The sequence below is a fragment of the Anomaloglossus baeobatrachus genome, chromosome 9 (assembly GCF_048569485.1).
Source record: "Anomaloglossus baeobatrachus isolate aAnoBae1 chromosome 9, aAnoBae1.hap1, whole genome shotgun sequence".
Lineage (NCBI taxonomy): Eukaryota > Metazoa > Chordata > Amphibia > Anura > Aromobatidae > Anomaloglossus > Anomaloglossus baeobatrachus.
The window spans coordinates 113,956,700-113,975,796 of NC_134361.1; the positions used below are offsets into that span (position 1 = coordinate 113,956,700).

Below are 19,097 nucleotides of genomic sequence, written 5' to 3' on the forward strand. Positions count from 1 at the left end.
TACTGAAGAAACAAAACTGCAGCATGCACACATAGTCTAAGGCTATGTGCACACGCTGCGTTTTTTTGACGCTGCGTTTTTGTGCGTTTTTGGCCGCGAAAAATGCACAAAAACGCACCTGCGTCGAAAAAACGCACCTGCGTCGAAAAAACGCGGCAAAAAACGCACGTGTTTTGCCGCGATTTGGTGCGTTTTTTTGCTGCGTTTTTGCTCACTGCGTCTTTATGCGTTTTTTATCAGTGAACAAAAAAAAAAGGTCTGATGTCATTTCCTTCTTCAATGTGTTCTTCATTCTCCACTAGTGTATGCAGAAGAGCAGACAGCTGCAGAACTACAAGTCTCAGCATCCTCGATCCAATAGTGTATGCAGGAGAGCAGACAGCAGCTGTCGAACTACAAGGGTCAGCATATGCAGAAGAGCAGACAGCTGCAGAACTACAAGTCTCAGCATCCTCGATCCAATAGTGTATGCAGGAGAGCAGACAGCAGCTGTCGAACTACAAGGCTCAGCATCCTCCATCCAATAGTGTATGCAGGAGAGCAGACAGCAGCTGTCGAACTACAAGGCTCAGCATCCTCCTTCCAGGACTGTATGCAGGATTTCTTTGCCCCCCCCCCCAAAAACAAAATGACATGGGCTTCGCCATATTTTTGTATGCTAGCCGGGTACAGCAGGCAGGTACGGGCTGCCCCCAACCCCCAGCTGCCTATTTGTACCCAGCTGGGAACCAAAAATATAGGGAAGCCCTTTTTTTTTAAATTATTTCATGAATTTCATGAAATAATTTAAAAAAAAAAAATGACGTGGGCTTCGCCCAATTTTTGAGTCCAGCCGGGTACAACTAGGCAGCTGGGGATTGGAATCCACAGTGCAGGGTGCCCATGCTTTCTGGGCACCCCCGCTGTGAATTGCAGTCCCGCAGCCACCCCAGAAAATGGCGCTTTCATAGAAGCGCCATCTTCTGGCGCTGTATCCAACTCTTCCGGCTGCCCTGGTGACGGGTGGCTAGCCGGGTAATAATGGAGTTAGGGTTAGCTGTATATTATCAGCTAGCCCTAAGCCCGAAATTCATGGTGTAACGCCAATATTAGACATGGCCACCATGAATTTCTAGTAAAGATAAAAAAAAAACACAACACACAGAAAAATATTTTTATTAGAAATAAAACACAACACAATTAGTGACTCCATCTTTATTGAAATAAAGAAGCCCCCCTCCGCAGTAATCCTGGGTCAGGGTCCCGCGCCGTCCAATCTGGATCCAATATCATCTGATCGGTTTGCTGGAAGGCAAAGCGATCAGATGATGTGTCAGGATCAAGTGCCTGAATCCCATCACACATCAGCTGATTGTATAAAAGCCGGTTATACAATCAGCTGATGCATCAGTGCCAAAAAAAAAAAAAATAATAATACTCACTTATGTGCTGAATACCGGCAGCTCCTGCAGCGATGGGGCGGGAGTCTGATCCTGTCCGATCGCTGCAGCAGCTGCCGGTTATCAGGGATGAAGTCTCCTGACGCATCCGCTGATACCGGCCGGGCGCCCGCGTCATCGCGATACTTACGATCACCTGATGCGTCAGGTGACTGCATCAGGTGATCCATCGCCAGGTCCTGCATCCATCGGAGCCGGAGGTTTCCCGGCCGTCTGCACACAGCCGGAGCGGGGGTGGCGATACCGTGAGAGGAGCTGGGAGCGGGCATGGCACCGGGAGTCTGCAGACAGGTGAGTATAACTTTTTTTTTTTTTTTTTCTACTGTTAACTTTTGTTTTCGCAGCCGCTTCCATCTCCTGCCTGTACATGGCGCCGCACGGCAGCTGACATGCCCAGGACGGGAGGTGGAAGCGACGGTGACGGTACCGGGAGGATTCACGCTTCTGTATATACTGACAGAAGGAATCCTCTTCCTGTACACGTCACTTTACTACCCACCTCCTGCGCTTATAGCTGCGTTTTTGGTCTTAGAAACGCACTAAAACGCACCAAAACGCAGCTATTTGCGTTTCTCATTGCGTCTTTCAACATCCCATTGAACTCAATGGATGAAAAGCGCAGTGAAAAACGCGGGAATAATTGACATGCTGCGTTTTTGTAGTCACCACAAAAACGCAGCTGAAAAAAAACGCTGTGTGGGGACAGCAAAAATGAAAACTCATAGACTTTGCTGGGGAAGCAAAGTCATGCAGTTTTGAGGCCAAAAACGCACCCGAAAAACGCGCAAAAACGCCGCGAAAAACGCACCGTGTGCACATAGCCTAACATTGCAACCCCTTTCTGGGCAGAACACATGTAGATTTACATTCAAATAAATGGGTAGCTATTGTAATACATGAGTCCACTAAAGTGAGAGTCACCCATTCCATTTATATCCAAATGGGACTAAGTGGCGGACTACCCTCTATGATGTCTGTATACCTTCAAATGGCATAATAGGATTTTTCTAAGATTGATTAGATTAACTAGCTCCTTAACCATATTGTTTTTTTATATAGTATTTGGACTTACCATTTTCATCCAGGGAGAAGTCATCCTGAGCATATCTAAATTTTTCTGGTCCACAGGCAATAAATACATCATCTTCACCAAAGAAATCATGCAGACAGGTCACCTAGAAAAAGACAAAATGCCGATGAGCAAACAGAACATTATGGACAATACTAATTTTTGAAATTCTGGAAGATACTACTGTAATAATACAAATTCAAGAAAGGTGATTTCCTTTCCATTTATTGCTGTCCAGTTGTAGATGGTTTGAAGGATCTGTAGACAAGTACCTGTACAACAATTGGTCTTAGCTGCTAAGGTAAGAAAATAGAAAATAAACATTACTCCTATCCTACAAAAAAGTACAGGTGACCATGCTGTCCAGCTATACACATTTTTAGCTGCATTGTAATAACACCATATAATTTGTTTCCTCATACATTCACATTTAAAGGGAATCTACCGCCAGGATTTTCCTTCCCCATTATGAGAGCACCATGATGTGGGGGCAGGGTAGACTACTTGATTTTTTTTAGTTTTTTGGACAGTTTATCAAAAAATCATGGACAAACAATATTTTGTACGGACACATTGGTTAGCCATAAATGACCCCTATACTTTCATCTATGGGTTCCCACCTTGCCCCATTCACTATTCTCACATCCAGCAATCCAACCACATTATCACTTCCAGCTTTAAGCATCCATCTAACTGCCAGTATCATTCTATGTTCAGCTTAAAATATTACCCTATTATCCCCATGGCTAAATTATGTGCATTCAGATCTGTTCTTTTGCGTCGGACTACTCATAAAATTCACCATCTGGAGACCTGCTTCATAGCTGTTTGCTGGACCTGGTACTAATGCACCAAGCTGGCAGACAGCCGCGAGCCACACATAATGGGTCTGCATGTCACATATGGCTGCTGAGCCACAGGATGGGGATCTTTAACAAATGGTGTTCATAATTAGGCAGTGTATCCAAAGTTACCAATGTATTGCAGAGTCAGCAGTACAGTCCATATAAGAGCTAAAAGTGGGCTACAATAAGGGAAGGGAATAAGGGAAATTCCAAGTTGTCATGAATGACACAACACCAGTGGTGTTTTGCTGTTCCTAATTGTTTTAATTAACACTGTTATTTAATGTTTTTCATGCTTGTCTCTGCTGCCATCTACTGGTCAGACCTTTCGGCTCCTCTGTTTCTTTTGTGCAGCCCTTGGGAGTGTCTGCTGACCCTCTTACCTCCCTTCCTGGCATATTCAGTTCCAGCCACAGTTTTTGTGAGAATCACATCCCTTATTGGAGCTGCTAGAAGCAAAGTCTTCTGACCTTAGTGACTCCAGAAACAAGCATCACAAGAGAACCACAATGCCAGGTACTTGGACTACTGTACTCTGCATGTCCTAACCTTTGGAGAAAATAAACCACCATTGTTTCATCTCAGCATGTGCATGTTTAACTCTGGAGAGCTCTGGTCAAGTCTGCCTCACATATAGGAAAAATGAAGGTAAGATTCTCACAACATCTCACAACTACGCGCCTTCAATCGCCTTTAAGTGGGGACAGAACAGGCGTACCGCCAATGGCGGCATACCTCCTGACTGCTATGGGGCCCGTGAGTTAGTGAAGCCCGTTGATACCCCTGCATTGGTTCTCACTGCCCGCGGTCTCCCCTGCCCGTTACGGCATCGCAGATGTTGATACAGTAGAAAGCAAAGAAGAAAGAGGGAGTGGTCAGCTTCCTCCTCCATCATTCTATGTTGTGTCAGGGCTCTGACATCTCAGCGCAGTGGGTGAGATGATGTCAGAATTGCACACCTGCTGTGCCAAGACATGCAGAGCTGCAGGATGCTCACACGGAGTCTGGAGCAGTGGGAGACCGAGGAGAGGTGAATATTTTTTTTTCTTTTTAAATCCGTGAGCACACTGGTGGCCGAAAGACTATGAGGTATGCATTGTACGTTAGATGATATGGAGGACTATGGGGGGGTACATTATAATATATGGAGGACTGGGGATTAGTGCATTATATTATATGGAGGACTATGGAGAAGGAATTATAATATATGGAGCACTATGGGGTGCATTATAATTTATCGTCAACTATGGGGTGCATATAGAATAATAATAATTTTATTCATTTATATAGCGCTATTAATTCCACAGCGCTTTACATACATTGGCAACACTGTCCCCATTGGGGCTCACAATCTAGAGTCCCTATCTGTACAGTTAGGTCCAGAAATATTTGGACAGTGACACAAGTTTTGTTATTTTAGCTGTTTACAAAAACATGTTCAGAAATACAATTATATATATAATATGGGCTGAAAGTGCACACTCCCAGCTGCAATATGAGAGTTTTCACATCCAAATCGGAGAAAGGGTTTAGGAATCATAGCTCTGTAATGCATAGCCTCCTCTTTTTCAAGGGACCAAAAGTAATTGGACAAGGGACTCTAAGGGCTGCAATTAACTCTGAAGGCGTCTCCCTCGTTAACCTGTAATCAATGAAGTAGTTAAAAGGTCTGGGGTTGATTACAGGTGTGTGGTTTTGCATTTGGAAGCTGTTGCTGTGACCAGACAACATGCGGTCTAAGGAACTCTCAATTGAGGTGAAGCAGAACATCCTGAGGCTGAAAAAAAAAAGAAAAAATCCATCAGAGAGATAGCAGACATGCTTGGAGTAGCAAAATCAACAGTCGGGTACATTCTGAGAAAAAAGGAATTGACTGGTGAGCTTGGGAACTCAAAAAGGCCTGGGCGTCCACGGATGACAACAGTGGTGGATGATCGCCGCATACTTTGGTGAAGAAGAACCCGTTGACAACATCAACTGAAGTCCAGAACACTCTCAGTGAAGTAGGTGTATCTGTCTCTAAGTCAACAGTAAAGAGAAGACTCGATGAAAGTAAATACAAAGGGTTCACATCTAGATGCAAACCATTCATCAATTCCAAAAATAGACAGGCCAGAGTTAAATTTGCTGAAAAACACCTCATGAAGCCAGCTCCGTTCTGGAAAAGTATTCTATGGACAGATGAGACAAAGATCAACCTGTACCAGAATGATGGGAAGAAAAAAGTTTGGAGAAGAAAGGGAACGGCACATGATCCAAGGCACACCACATCCTCTGTAAAACATGGTGGAGGCAACGTGATGGCATGGGCATGCATGGCTTTCAATGGCACTGGGTCACTTGTGTTTATTAATGACATAACAGCAGACAAGAGTAGCCGGATGAATTCTCAAGTGTACCGGGATATACTTTCAGCCCAGATTCAGCCAAATGCCGCAAAGTTGATCGGACGGCGCTTCATAGTACAGATGTTCAATGACCCCAAGCATACAGCCAAAGCTACCCAGGAGTTCATGAGTGCAAAAAAGTGGAACATTCTGCAATGGCCAAGTCAATCACCAGATCTTAACCCAATTGAGCATGCATTTCACTTGCTCAAATCCAGACTTAAGACGGAAAGACCCACAAACAAGCAAGACCTGAAGGCTGCGGCTGTAAAAGCCTGGCAAAGCATTAAGAAGGAGGAAACCCAGCGTTTGGTGATGTCCATGGGTTCCAGACTTAAGGCAGTGATTGCCTCCAAAGGATTCGCAACAAAATATTGAAAATAAAAATATTTTGGTTGGGTTTGGTTTATTTGTCCAATTACTTTTGACCTCCTAAAATGTGGAGTGTTTGTAAAGAAATGTGTACGATTCCTACAATTTCTATCAGATATTTTTGTTCAAACCTTCAAATTAAACGTTACAATCTGCACTTGAATTCTGTTGTAGAGGTTTCATTTCAAATCCAATGTGGTGGCATGCAGAGCCCAACTCACGAAAATTGTATCACTGTCCAAATATTTCTGGACCTAACTATGTCTTTGGAGTGTGGGAGGAAACCGGAGAACCCAGAGGAAACCCACGCAAACTCCTTGAAGATGGTGTCCTTGGTGGGATTTGAACCCAGGACCCCAGCTCTGCAAGGCTGCAGTGCTAACCACTGAGTCATTGTGCCGTCTATATATATATATATATATATATATATATATATATATATATATATATATATATATATATATATATATATATATATATATATATATATATATATATATATATATATATATATATATATATATATATATATATATATATATATATATATATATATATATATATATATATATATATATATATATATATATATATATATATATATATATATATATATATATATAAAAAAAAAAATATGATATGCAGGACTATGGGGTGCATTATAATATATGGAGGACTAAGGGTTAGTGCACGTACAGAGGACTATGGTTTAGTGCATTATAATATATAGAGCACTATGGAGAAATGCATTATAATATACATTATGGAGCACTATGGAGAAATGCATTATAATATATGGAGGACTATGGAGAATGCATCATAATCAATGGAGGTCTATGAGGTGCATTATAATACTGTATATGGAAGACTATGGGGTTCATTATACCATATGAAGGACTATGGGGGGTGCATTATACTATATGGAGGACTATGGGCTGTGCATTATATCATATGGAGGACAATGGGGTGTGCATTATACTATATCGAGGACTATGGGGGTGCATTATACCATATGGAGGACTATACGGGTGCATTATTCTATATGAAGGACTATGGCTGCACTTTATGGGTGCAATGAAAGAGGAATCTAAGGGCTTCTATAGAAGGAACATTACTTTGTAAGTTCTACAGCATTGTGAGATATACTCTTTTGTGACCCAGACAAATATTAATTATTTTTTTGAGGGGGGAGCCCAATTAGACATTTTGCTATGAAGCCCCATGATTTCTATGTACGTGCCTGCACAACACTATTTCCAATCACAACCTCTATAGTTAATCAAACTTTTTGAAAAACAAATCTACATACAGATGGAGGACCTGATTGCATTTACATTTGTTTAATTTAATTTTTTTAAAGAATTTCTGTTTTGTTTTTTTTTAAAGAGACACTGCTTGTAAAACAATAATAGGATGTCAATGAAGTTCTCATGCAGAGAGGTCTGCAATTCACCCCAAGTCCCCCCCTCTAGTAATCTAGGAGTTAATCATCTTAAATGCTGCCTTGAGCTGCCAGCTCAAAATGTCTTATGGCACTGGGATGTGAGCTGATAACAGATTATTGCTGGTGGAGGCAAGCTACTAATTTGATTCAAATTTCTCCGGCTCATTATACTGTGTATTTATAGCCGCGTTTTCCAGAAGCCTAGAGGCAAAGAAGATCTGAAATTGCACATTTTGTCTGAGTTAGGAAAACAAAGAGAGGCTGGATGAGGGACCTCCCATCACAGCGAGGCTGTCACAAACAATGGCAGCTCAGTCATTAATAGCGGCGCTACGCCTCCCACATTGTAGTGTTCCCATCTTTGCCCTTCACATCAGTTAGAAAGATGCCAATGATCACCATTATCATGGTTACAGAATCGCAGCCAGGTGAGGATTACACACCCAGTCCCTGACCCATGTTATTGACTAGGTAGAGTATATTACATCGAAACCAAATCTGAGCATTATCAATAAATAAGAATGTTCAATAATCACGTGCTAAAAATCCAAAACTTATCTCCCAGGTTCTAAAATGCTGTATCTCATCTACTAGGCCAAGTTCAAACAAGTGCATAAAAAACATCACCTAATTTTTAACCAGAAAAAATGGATGATTTTCATGTCACCTGTATGCTATCTGTATGTACAGTTGAAACCAGAAAGTTTACATACACTATCTAAAAAGACACATCTGCATGTTTTTCTTACTATCTGACATGAAATCAGAATAAACGTTTCCCGTTTTATGTAAATTAGGAACCAAAATTATTTCTATTTGCCAAATGCCAATATAATGAGAGAGAGAATGTTCTAAGGCATTTTTATTACTTTCTGCAAAGTCAAAAGTTTACATACTATAAGAGTACTATGCCTTTAAACAATATGGAACAGCCCATATGATGATGTCATGTGTTTGGAAGCTTCTGATAGGTTTATTGGCAACATCTGAGTTAATTAATAGAGACACACCTGTGGATGTCTTTTAATGCACACCTGAAACACACTTATTCTTTGTGTAGCATCATGGGAAAGTCAAAAGAAATCAGCCAAGATCTCAGGAAGAGAATTGTGGACTTGCAATATGAGCAATCTGTATAGGATCTGAATTTATTTTTTTTTGTTTTTACACACCCATAGAATTGAATAGGCAGGACTCAAAGACTAGCATATCCTGTGATTTCTTTTTTTCAAAGGGACCATATGTCATTTTAATACGTTAATCAAGCATATGTATAATATGCTCATCTGAATGAGCCCTAAATTAAAACTTTTGCACAAATATTTTGAATCATTAAACAAAGATGTAGCGCTTATTTATTTTACTCACTGATATAGTACTATTAATTCCACAGCGCATTACAGATGTGATCATCACTGTCCCCATTGGGGCTCACAATCTAAATTCCATATCTGTATGTGTGACGCCCTGGAACTCAGGGGTCACAGGTCATTACACTCACCACATACACCCCCACACTAGAAAGGTACCACCAGTCAACCACAAAGACCTGATTGCCTCCCTCAGAGTCAGTCAGGCACACCAGGTGGGCGGAGTCAGGTGGAAAGACACCCTCCCCCGAGGAGTCTGCTGGCCTGAGGCAGGAAAAACAGTAGACAGTCCAGTTCAGTACAGTGGAGTGGAGAGTAGTGGAGTACGTTCTGCTTGGGGCCTGGGCTGGAGCCTAGGACCCCAGATCAGTCAGGCAGGCAGACGGCAGTGGCCGCCTGCAGGAGACCGGGAATATGACCGGTGGAACCGTGAGGGACCGGGACAGGGTAGTGGCCCGCCGGAACCAAACCGGGGAGCCAACAGGATACCGGAGCACCAGGCAGGGTACTCAGACCCCGAACTAGGCTATACGCCACCACCATAGTCGAATTAACTGATTTCGGTCAATGACCTCAGGGGTTCATTCCCACCAAAGTCCCGATTGAAGGCAACAGCCCAACATGTCCGGATAAGAGCCACCGCCAGAGGCCAGAGATCCAAGGGCCAGCGTCTGGGGGCAAAAGGGGCTCCTACGACACATACACATACACGCCGGGGAGCAGACTACCAGTGCCCAGGCACAGTGGTCACACTACAAACACAGGTGCAGGAGAAAGGCGGACATTGCCAACCCAACTAGGAAGCTGCAGCCGGCTGCGGGCCCCGTCCATCCCTCCGTTTGGTTTACCAGTGACTCTGTGTGGTTTAATCGTGAGTACACCAATGCCATCCGGCACCGCACCGCAACCCTGCACCCCGCACCCCAGCCCTCGCACAACCGGGCCCCGGGACCAACATCCCCTACCCACGGAGGGGTCAACACCTAGCTGCGCCACTACACCGCTCCCGGGAGTCCCCATATCTTCACCGCAGCGGTGGTGTCCACCATCACCACAACCCATGGGTGGCGTCACGAACAATCATCCCAAAACCAAACACCCGCATTCCCCCGCGCGTAACGCCAAACCCCCTTGCAGAGCACCGTGACCCCCGGGTCCGTGAGAGTCTCGAGCCACCGCCTGCAGTGCGAACACGGATCCGAGCGGCTCGGCAGTCGCAGCCGAGGCCGCGGGGCGGTACATATGTCTTTGGAGTGTGGGAAAAACCCAGCAAGAACATACAAATTCCTTGCAGATATTGTTCTTGCTGGGATTTGAACCCAAGACTCCAGCGTTGTAAGACTGCAGTGCTAACCACTGAGCCACTGTGCCGCCCCTGTGGTTAATATTTGATGTTTCATGTAAATAGCCTCTATTTTTATATCAATTTCTATGTCCAACATGTACCATATGTAAAGATACCTTCTATAAAGGGGGTCATAAATTGTTAGATGTCTCACCACAATGAATAATCACCAAGACATATGTCTGTCTCCTGGACCCCTGCCACGTCAGCACACAGCACGACAGTGCAGCAGCATAGCTAGGTTTTTGTTACCCTTAGGGAAAGAGTAACTAAATACCCTGGTTTGTGGCACCTATTGCCAGGCACCCAGCACTTGGGGCACATAGTCTGCCATGCCCTCTGGCTTGTTACACCCCTGCAGCAATAATCTGGTGATTTTCCCATCACTCAGATTTGAGCGCTATCATGCACGTGTGACTATACTTGTGCCTTAGCTTTTCAATTGGCAGGACAATAACCATTTGTGACCAGCTTTCATTAATGGATGATCAGAGATGTTCATCCACTGTAGACTGGGATGTAACTGTGTACATAAAAGATATACCCTTCTGTTATAATTATTTTCTAATACACTTATGGTTGTCTATATAATCTGTCAATTCCAGGGTTAAAGAGCTAAGCTTGGTTTAAAAATCACAGCTGGTCTTTAGGATGGGCCATCAAAATTAGATCAGTGGGTTTGACGCTTGGTACCTCAATCTGATTAGCTGACTGAAGGAATGAGTGGCCTCTTCATTCTTTTCAATACCCCATAATGGACAATACTGTAGTTCGGTAGAGCCTGTGCTTAGTAATGTCCTGGAACAAGGATGGGATGCAATACCAAGCACAACTATAATATGTACTTCATTGTCCAAGAGTTAGGCGGGCTTTGCACGTTGCGACATCGCAAGCCGATGCTGCGATGTAGCACGCGATAGTCCCCGCCCCTGTCGCAGGTACGATATCTTGTGATTGCTGGCGTAGTGAACATTATCGCTACTCCAGCTTCACATGCACTCACCTGCCCTGCGACCGTCGCTCTGGCCGGCGACCCGCCTCCTTCCTAAGGGGGCGGGTTGTGCGGCGTCACAGCGACGTCACACGGGAGGCGGCCAATGGCGGCGGAGGGGCGGAGATGAGCAGGATGTAAACATCCCGCCCACCTCCTTCCTTCCGTATAGCCGCTGGCGGCAGGTAAGAAGATGTTCCTCGCTCCTGCGGCTTCACACACAGCGATGTGTGTTGCCGCAGGAACGAGGAACTACATCGTACCTGTCGCTGCACCGGCATTATGGAAATGTCGGAGTCTGCACCGATGATACGATAACGACGCTTTTGCGCTCGTTCATCGTATCATCTAGGATTTACACACTACGACATCGCAAGTGACGCCGGATGTGCGTCACTTTCAATTTGACCCCACCGACATCGCACCTGCGATGTCGTAGTGTGCAAAGCCGCCCTTAAAGAGGACCAACCACCAGGATTTTCCTATATAAACTAAAGCCGGTGCTATACTGGCACTATCATGCTCTATTCTATACATACCTTTAGTTGTGAGATCGCATGTATAGTTTCTGAAATACAGTAAGTAAAGTTTGGGAAATACACTAATTTGATTGATAGCAACTATAGAATATCTAATAGGTGGGTCGGGTTTTGCTAGTTATTCCCGCCCCTGTCTGCCTGCCTGTCCTTCCTCCTCACCATCCTTCCTCCCTCCTTCCCCGCTGTAATAACAGAGACAGGGGGAGGAAGGACGGATAGACAGACAGGTTCGGGAATAACTAGCAAAACCCAACCCACCTAGAAATTCTATAGCTACTATCAATCAAATAGCAGTGTATTGTATTTCACAAATTTTACTTGCCTATATTTCAGAAACTATGCATCCAATCTCACAACTAAAGGTGTGTATAGAATCAGCATGATAGCACCAATATCACACTAGTTTTAGTTTATATATGAAAATCCTGGTGGATAGTCCTCTTTAAACCCTAATAATTTAATATTAATACACTGTCTAAGAATAGGACACACAAATTAAAGTTGACTTTAAAAGGAATTTGTCAGCAGGTTAAAGCTATGTAATCTGAGAACAGCATAATGTAGTGGTGAAAACACAGAATTCAACGATGAGTCTCTTATCAAGCTCGGTGCTGTAGTTTACTTGCAATGATTGTTTTAGCACCAGGACCTTATCATAGCTGGACTACATTGCCTCATACCTCTGGTAGTGAGACACACCCACTCTTATGATAAGCAGCTCCCTGTCTGTAGACATTTTACATAGAGAGCTTAGTGTGGGTGGAGTTAGCTTTCTGCCCTCTGCTGCATAGCTAAATTTAAAAACTCTTGTGTCAGAACTGTTGCATCAAGTAATCTAAATAATGCATAGTTGGATTCAGGATCTCCTTAATCGGGCTGCTCTCAAATGAAGTAGCAAAAACCAACTGAAAGATTCCCTTTAAAAATTATGAATGACCCCTTTATAAAAGTGATAGAGCCATGGAAATATACAAATATATCTACTATGCAAAATATGTATACTGCAGTTCCAAAAAAAGCCCAATTACATTTGAAGCAACAAGCACAACAAAGACACCATATAAGAATACAGTATGAATGGTACTTTCCTCTTCTATACTGTACCAACACTTTCTGCTAGTATGCATGATTAGAAATGGCTTGGATAGATTGGCATCTCATGAATTAAAGGACAGCTAGCATTAGTTCTCAACAGACTTGTAATACAGTCAAGGCCAAAAGTGTTGGCACCTTTGAAATTGTTCAATAAAATGAAGATTTTTTTTCTAGAACATTATTGCGATTACACGTTTTGTTATATACATGTTTATTCACTTTATGTGCATTGAAACAATAAAAAAACAGACCTAAATAGGCAAATTGGACATAATCTCACACAAAACCCCAAAAATGGGTCAGACAAAATTGTTGACACACTCAACTGAATATTTGGTTGTACATCCTTTGAAATAAATAACTGCATTAAATTGCTTCCTATAACCGTCAACAAGATTCTTACACCTCTGAACTGGAAGTTTGGACTCGTCTTTTGCAAACTGTTTCATGTCTAATATTTGAAGGCGCCTTCTCTCAACAGCAATATTAAGATCTCTCCACAAGTGTTCAATGGGATTTAGATGCTAACTCATTGCTGCTACTTCAGAACTCTCCAGGGCTTTGTTTCCATCCATTTCTGGGGGCTCCTTGAAATATGTTTGGGGTCATAGTCCTGCCAGAAGACCTATGACCTACCACACAAACCCAGATTTTTGACACTGAGCACTACAGTGCCACCCAAAATCCTTTGGTAATCTTCAGAGTTCATGAAGCCAGAGGCAACAAAACAACCCAAAACATCTTTGAACCTCCACCATATTTGACTCTAGGTACTGTGTTCTTTTCTTTGTAGGCCTCATTCCATTTTCAGTAAACAGTAGAATGATGTGCTTTGCCAAAAAGCTCTATTTTGGTTTCATCTGTCCAGAAGACGCTTTTCCAGAAGGATTTTGGCTTAAGGGCACTTTACACACTGTGATATCGCTATCGATATCGCTAGCGAGCGTACCCGCCCTTGTCGGTTGTGCGACACGGGCAAATCGCTGCCCGTAGTGCACAACATCGCTTACACCTGTCATACGGACTTACCTTCCCTGCGACGTCACGGTTGCCGGCAAACCTACTCCTTTCTAAGGGGGCCATTCGTGCGGCGTCACAGCGACGTCACACGGCAGCCGTCCAATAGAAGCGGAGGGGCGGAGATGAGCGGGCGGAAGATCCCGCCCACCTCCTTCCTTTCTAATTGCTGGTGGACGCAGGTAAGGAGATGTTCGTCATTCCTGCGGTGTCACACATAGCGATGTGTGGTGCCGCAGGAACGACGAACAACATCGTACCTGCAGTAGCAACCATATTTTGAAAAGGAGCGACGTGTCAACGATCAATGATTTTTGACGTTTTTGCGATCGTTGATCGTCGCTCCTAAATGTCACACGCTGCGATGTTGCTAATGACGCCGGATGTGCGTCACTAATGACGTGACCCCGACGATATATCGTTAGCGATGTCGCAGCGTGTAAAGCACCCTTTACTCACGTACATTTTGGCAAACTGCAGTCTAGCTTTTTATGTCTTTTTGTCAGCAGTGGGGTCCTCTGGGTCTCCTGCCATAGCATTTAATTTCATCCAAAGGTGGATGGATAATGTGAGCTGACACCGATGCACCCTGAGCCCGCAGGGCATCTTGAATTTCTTTGGAAATTGATTGGGGCAGCTTATCCTTTGTTGCAACCTTTCATCAATTTTTTTTGTTGTTCACATCCAGGGAGATTTGGTACGGTGCCATGGGTTGTAAAATGCTTGATTATGTTGTGCGCTGTGGTCAAAGGAACATCAAGATCCCTAGAGATGGACTTGCAACCTTGAGATTGTTGATATTTTTTAGCAATTTTGGTTCTCATGTTCTCAGACAGTGTCTTTTTTCTATTCTCCATTTTAGTGTGGCAAACACAATGTAAAGAATGAGTCAAATTCTCCCCTTTTTATCTGGTGTCATCTTCATATTGAACACACTCGTTTCTTGCCACAGGTGAGTTTGAATGAGCATCACATGCTTGAAACAAAATTGCATACCCACAATTTTGGAAAGGCGCCAACAATTTTGTCTGGCATATTTTGTTTTTCTGTGTGAAGTTATGTCCAATTTGCATTTTTTTTTTGTGTTGTTCCAGTTATACACAAAGGAAATAAACGTGTATAAAACAAAACATGTGTAAATGCAATAATTTTCTGGGATAAATACTTCATTTTCTGGAACATTTTAAAGGGTACCAACTAGGGATGATTGATTACCTCAAATACTCAGCTTCGCAAATATTTTCAGAATACCTCACCGCTGTTCGACTATTCGATGAGCAATGTAAGTCTATGGGAAGTCCGAATAGTACCGAATAGTTGTTATTCGAGTTTCCCATAGACTTACATTGCGCACCGAATATTCGCGAATAGTCGAATAGCGGCGAGGTATTCGGAAAATATTCGCAAAGCCGAATAATCGAAGTATTCGATCATCCCTAGTATCAACATTTCGGCCATGACTGAATGCTATTTCTACATTTTCCTAAGTTATGTCCAACTGGGGGTGAAATAGAATATTTTATTGTTTATGAAAATGATTTATATGTTTTTTCTATACCAAGGTTCTTTAAAAATAATATTTATTTCACGGTTATGCTTTTGCCAATATAACGCCAATTGATTTTTGGTGGACATACTGTATAGCAATATATGATATACAAGACTCACATCAAATACATCGAAGTGCCCTATTTTGTATCCTATGAAACATGTATGAAATGAGCACAATATATATGTACCCATTAAATATCATCAGAATCTCTTATAATGAACTGACCTTCAGTGACACATATTTCAGGAGATTAATACAATGTGAAGACATATACATGGTATGGCTGCTCAGACAAGAAGAAATTCGGGCAGATTAAATAAACAGCTGTTATCACAGTACAGGAGGTGTCACGTCTCACCATAAAGGTCAGTGCCCTGAGCACAGCCATGCTACTGAAGGAGTTACCCACCATACACATACTTATCCGCGGCAGAATTAATAATTATACTCAATGCTGTCTGCCCTACTGTCAGTAATTACCCACCGCCAGAAGGAAAACCTGCAGAAACTGATGTCATACTTGGCTCAGGGCAGGATTTATAAATCCCTCGCAGAAAATGTTTTAGAAAATTCACAATGAATTTCAGAGATTAAAATAGTTCCACATCACTGATTCTGGATATATATTTGGCCTTAAATGGTATAAAGGAACAATTTTCCTGCCTGTGCCCACAACACGGGCATTTCTGGGAATAACTCGCTCTCCATCAGGTGTTACTCACCTTACCCAGGTCCAGCAGAGCACCTCATGACATCACTGCTACAGGAACTATAACCGCTGCAGCCAATTGCTCTATATCTGCATCACTACTGAGTCCAGTTATATGGCTGCAGCGGTCACATGCGCTGTATTATTGACAGCATCACTGCAGCCTGTTAACAAAAGTCATACTAGTGCAAAGATACTATTCTAGACCTGAGGAGGGTGAGTAACACATTTAATTTAATATTTTAAAAGAGGTGTAGCTGATTGTTCCCAGAAATGGTCTACAATTTGGTGCATAGGTGATGGAAAGTGTCTGTTTTAAAACCTTCTTTCTTAAGATAGTATATATGTATACTTCAGAATTCCTATACTTTGTGTTTTTTGGTGACTGATCAATGAAAATAAGCAAATCTGGAAATGCGGTCTATTAGAGTTAAAAGGAATCTTTCATGTCATAAAATGCTATTAACCTGCAGTTATAGGGTTAATCTGTAAGTTAATAGAGTTGTAAAGTCCAGCTAATGGGAGGCATTGAAGTTTATTCCTTCTGGCAGCTTCTGGCTTTCAGTCATAGAGGTGTGGCCAGAGCGGTATCAACCACTGCTCAATATAGAGTGAGTGGCGCCTGTAATTGTGCCTCAGCATTGAGTTGGTGCTGGGGCGTGACTATATCACTATTTACTTAGGTGAGAATGAAGCCACCCTGGGCCTTGATACACTTGGACTCTGGTTGTCCCCGTTTTGGGGAAAGCCCACTCTGGTTCCCCTTGACCTATACGCAGTGAACATAACCTTTACGTCTGATGAAGGTTTTTTTTTTACCCGAAACGTTATGTAATACTGTACATACCAATGGATATGAAATGCTGTCAATAAATCCTATTTGAAGCATCTCCATATGCCTTCAGTGTGCAGTTTCTTTACTCTGTCTACTATCGGTAGGGTGGAGCCCTCAGCTCTGTCAGATAGTCCGTTCTAGTATGCCTAATAACTGTGCAGCAAACCATGGGACATCATTTATAGATGAAGGGATAGAGGTCCCATTAGCAGTATTAATAGGGCTCATTATATGAGTAGTCGAACAATGATTGATTTAAAAAAAAACTCTGAATATTTTTCCCTTCTCTAGTGATATGCTTAAATATTTTGGAATTTCCAATTCAAAGTAATGTGAAACCGTCACTTACTGCAATAGCCTAGATTTACTCTTGTGGGATGTTTGTTTGCACTGATACTGGTTTCAAGATGTTCTCCTGTCTAAATCCACAAATCTGTAACCACCCTATGCATATTGTATACTTGCGGCCATGTGACCGCCGTTCCCGCCTGGGACACCGGTGATTCCTCACAGTGTAAAGTGCATGATGGGAGGATACACAAGTCTGTAGTCACATAGTGACATATAAGGCCGCTTTACACGCTGCGTTCTCGCTAGCGAGCGTACCCGCCCCCATCGGTTGTGCATCATGGACAAATCGCTGCCCGTGGCGCACAACATCGCTCAGACCCGTCACACTGCTTACCTGCCTAGCGACGTCACTGTGACCGGTGAACCGCCTTCTTTCTAAGGGGGCGGTTTGTTCCGTGTCACAGTGACGTCACTAAGCGGCCGCCCAATAGAAGCGGAGGGGCGGAGATGAGCGGGACGTAACATCCCGCCCACCTCCTTCCTTCCTCATTGCCAGCGGCCACAGGTAAGGTGAGGTTCCTCGTTCCTGCATCCTGCATCAGCAACGATATTTGGGAACTGGACAGCATATCAACGAGTAACGATAAGGTGAGTATTTTTGCCGGATGTGCGTCACGAATTCCGTGACCCCAATGACATCGCGTTAGCGATGTCGTTGCGTGTAAAGCGGCCTATAGAAGGACTGCAGACTGGTGGATTTAGACCGGACAACCCCATTAATTGCAAATATGATTTACTTCACATTCTACCAATTTCTGGGTTCACAGTCACTAATATTGTTCATCTCTAATCTACAGTACCGCTGTGATCACTCCAGACGTTCATTAAATGTAATTCTTTAAAATACATGATTTATTTTGTTCATATATAAAAACTTAGCAATCTTTTTTGATTGTTTGTTTTACAAGACACACAGAGGCATCAGTCCTTGTTATTGGCCACATGAACATAATGACCTACATACGTTTTGTGAGAAATCCTTTTATGTTTTCTATTAAAGAATTTATGTAATTGGATTACTAACTCCAGATCGGCTGAACTGTGTGCTTTGTGAACAGCCTCTTGTTACCCAGCATATACACTGCTCAAAAAAATTAAAGGGAACACTCAAATAACACATCCTAGATCTGAATGAATGAAATATTCTCATTGAATACTTTGTTCTGTACAAAGTTAAATGTGCTGACAACAAAATCACACAAAAATCATCAATGGAAATCAAATGTTTAACCAATGGAGGCCTGGATTTGAAGACACAGAAAATGAAAGTGGAAACTAGTCAAAATGAGGCTCAGTATTGTATGTGGCCTCCACGTGCCTGTATGACCTCCCTACAACGCAGTGGCGTAACTAAAGTTTGATGAGACCTGGTGCAAAATTTGGACCAGGGCCCCCTTTCCACGTACACCGACACTTAGAGTACGGGATAATAACACTGACACTCGAGGTACAGCATAATGACGCTGACACTTGGCTTTTACCCTCAGCACCCAGGTTTCCCATGATCTGAAATTCCTCTATCAGCACCCAGCTTTCCTATGTTCTGATATCCATCTTGTCTTTGGCACCCAGCTTTCTTATGCTCTTCCATATATCTTTCCCTCAGCACCCAGCTTTCCCATAACAGAGCATGGGAAAGCTGGGTGCTGAGAGATGTACAGTAGAACATGGGAAAGCTGGGTGCTGAGGAAAAGAGCCTTTTTCCCTCAGCACAAAACATTTCCATCCAATGCTTGT

The 19,097-nt window shown here is 43.0% G+C and overlaps 1 protein-coding gene across 1 annotated transcript in view; it reads right to left on the reverse strand.

Moving 5' to 3' along the window:
• Positions 1 to 19,097, reverse strand: part of DCX (doublecortin) — a 231,654-nt gene that overhangs the window by 89,307 nt on the left and 123,250 nt on the right. Inside the window, exon 4 of the mRNA XM_075323945.1 lies at positions 2,512 to 2,614. Within this exon, the coding sequence (XP_075180060.1) occupies positions 2,512 to 2,614 (103 nt within the window). The remainder of the gene's footprint in view (positions 1 to 2,511; positions 2,615 to 19,097) is intronic.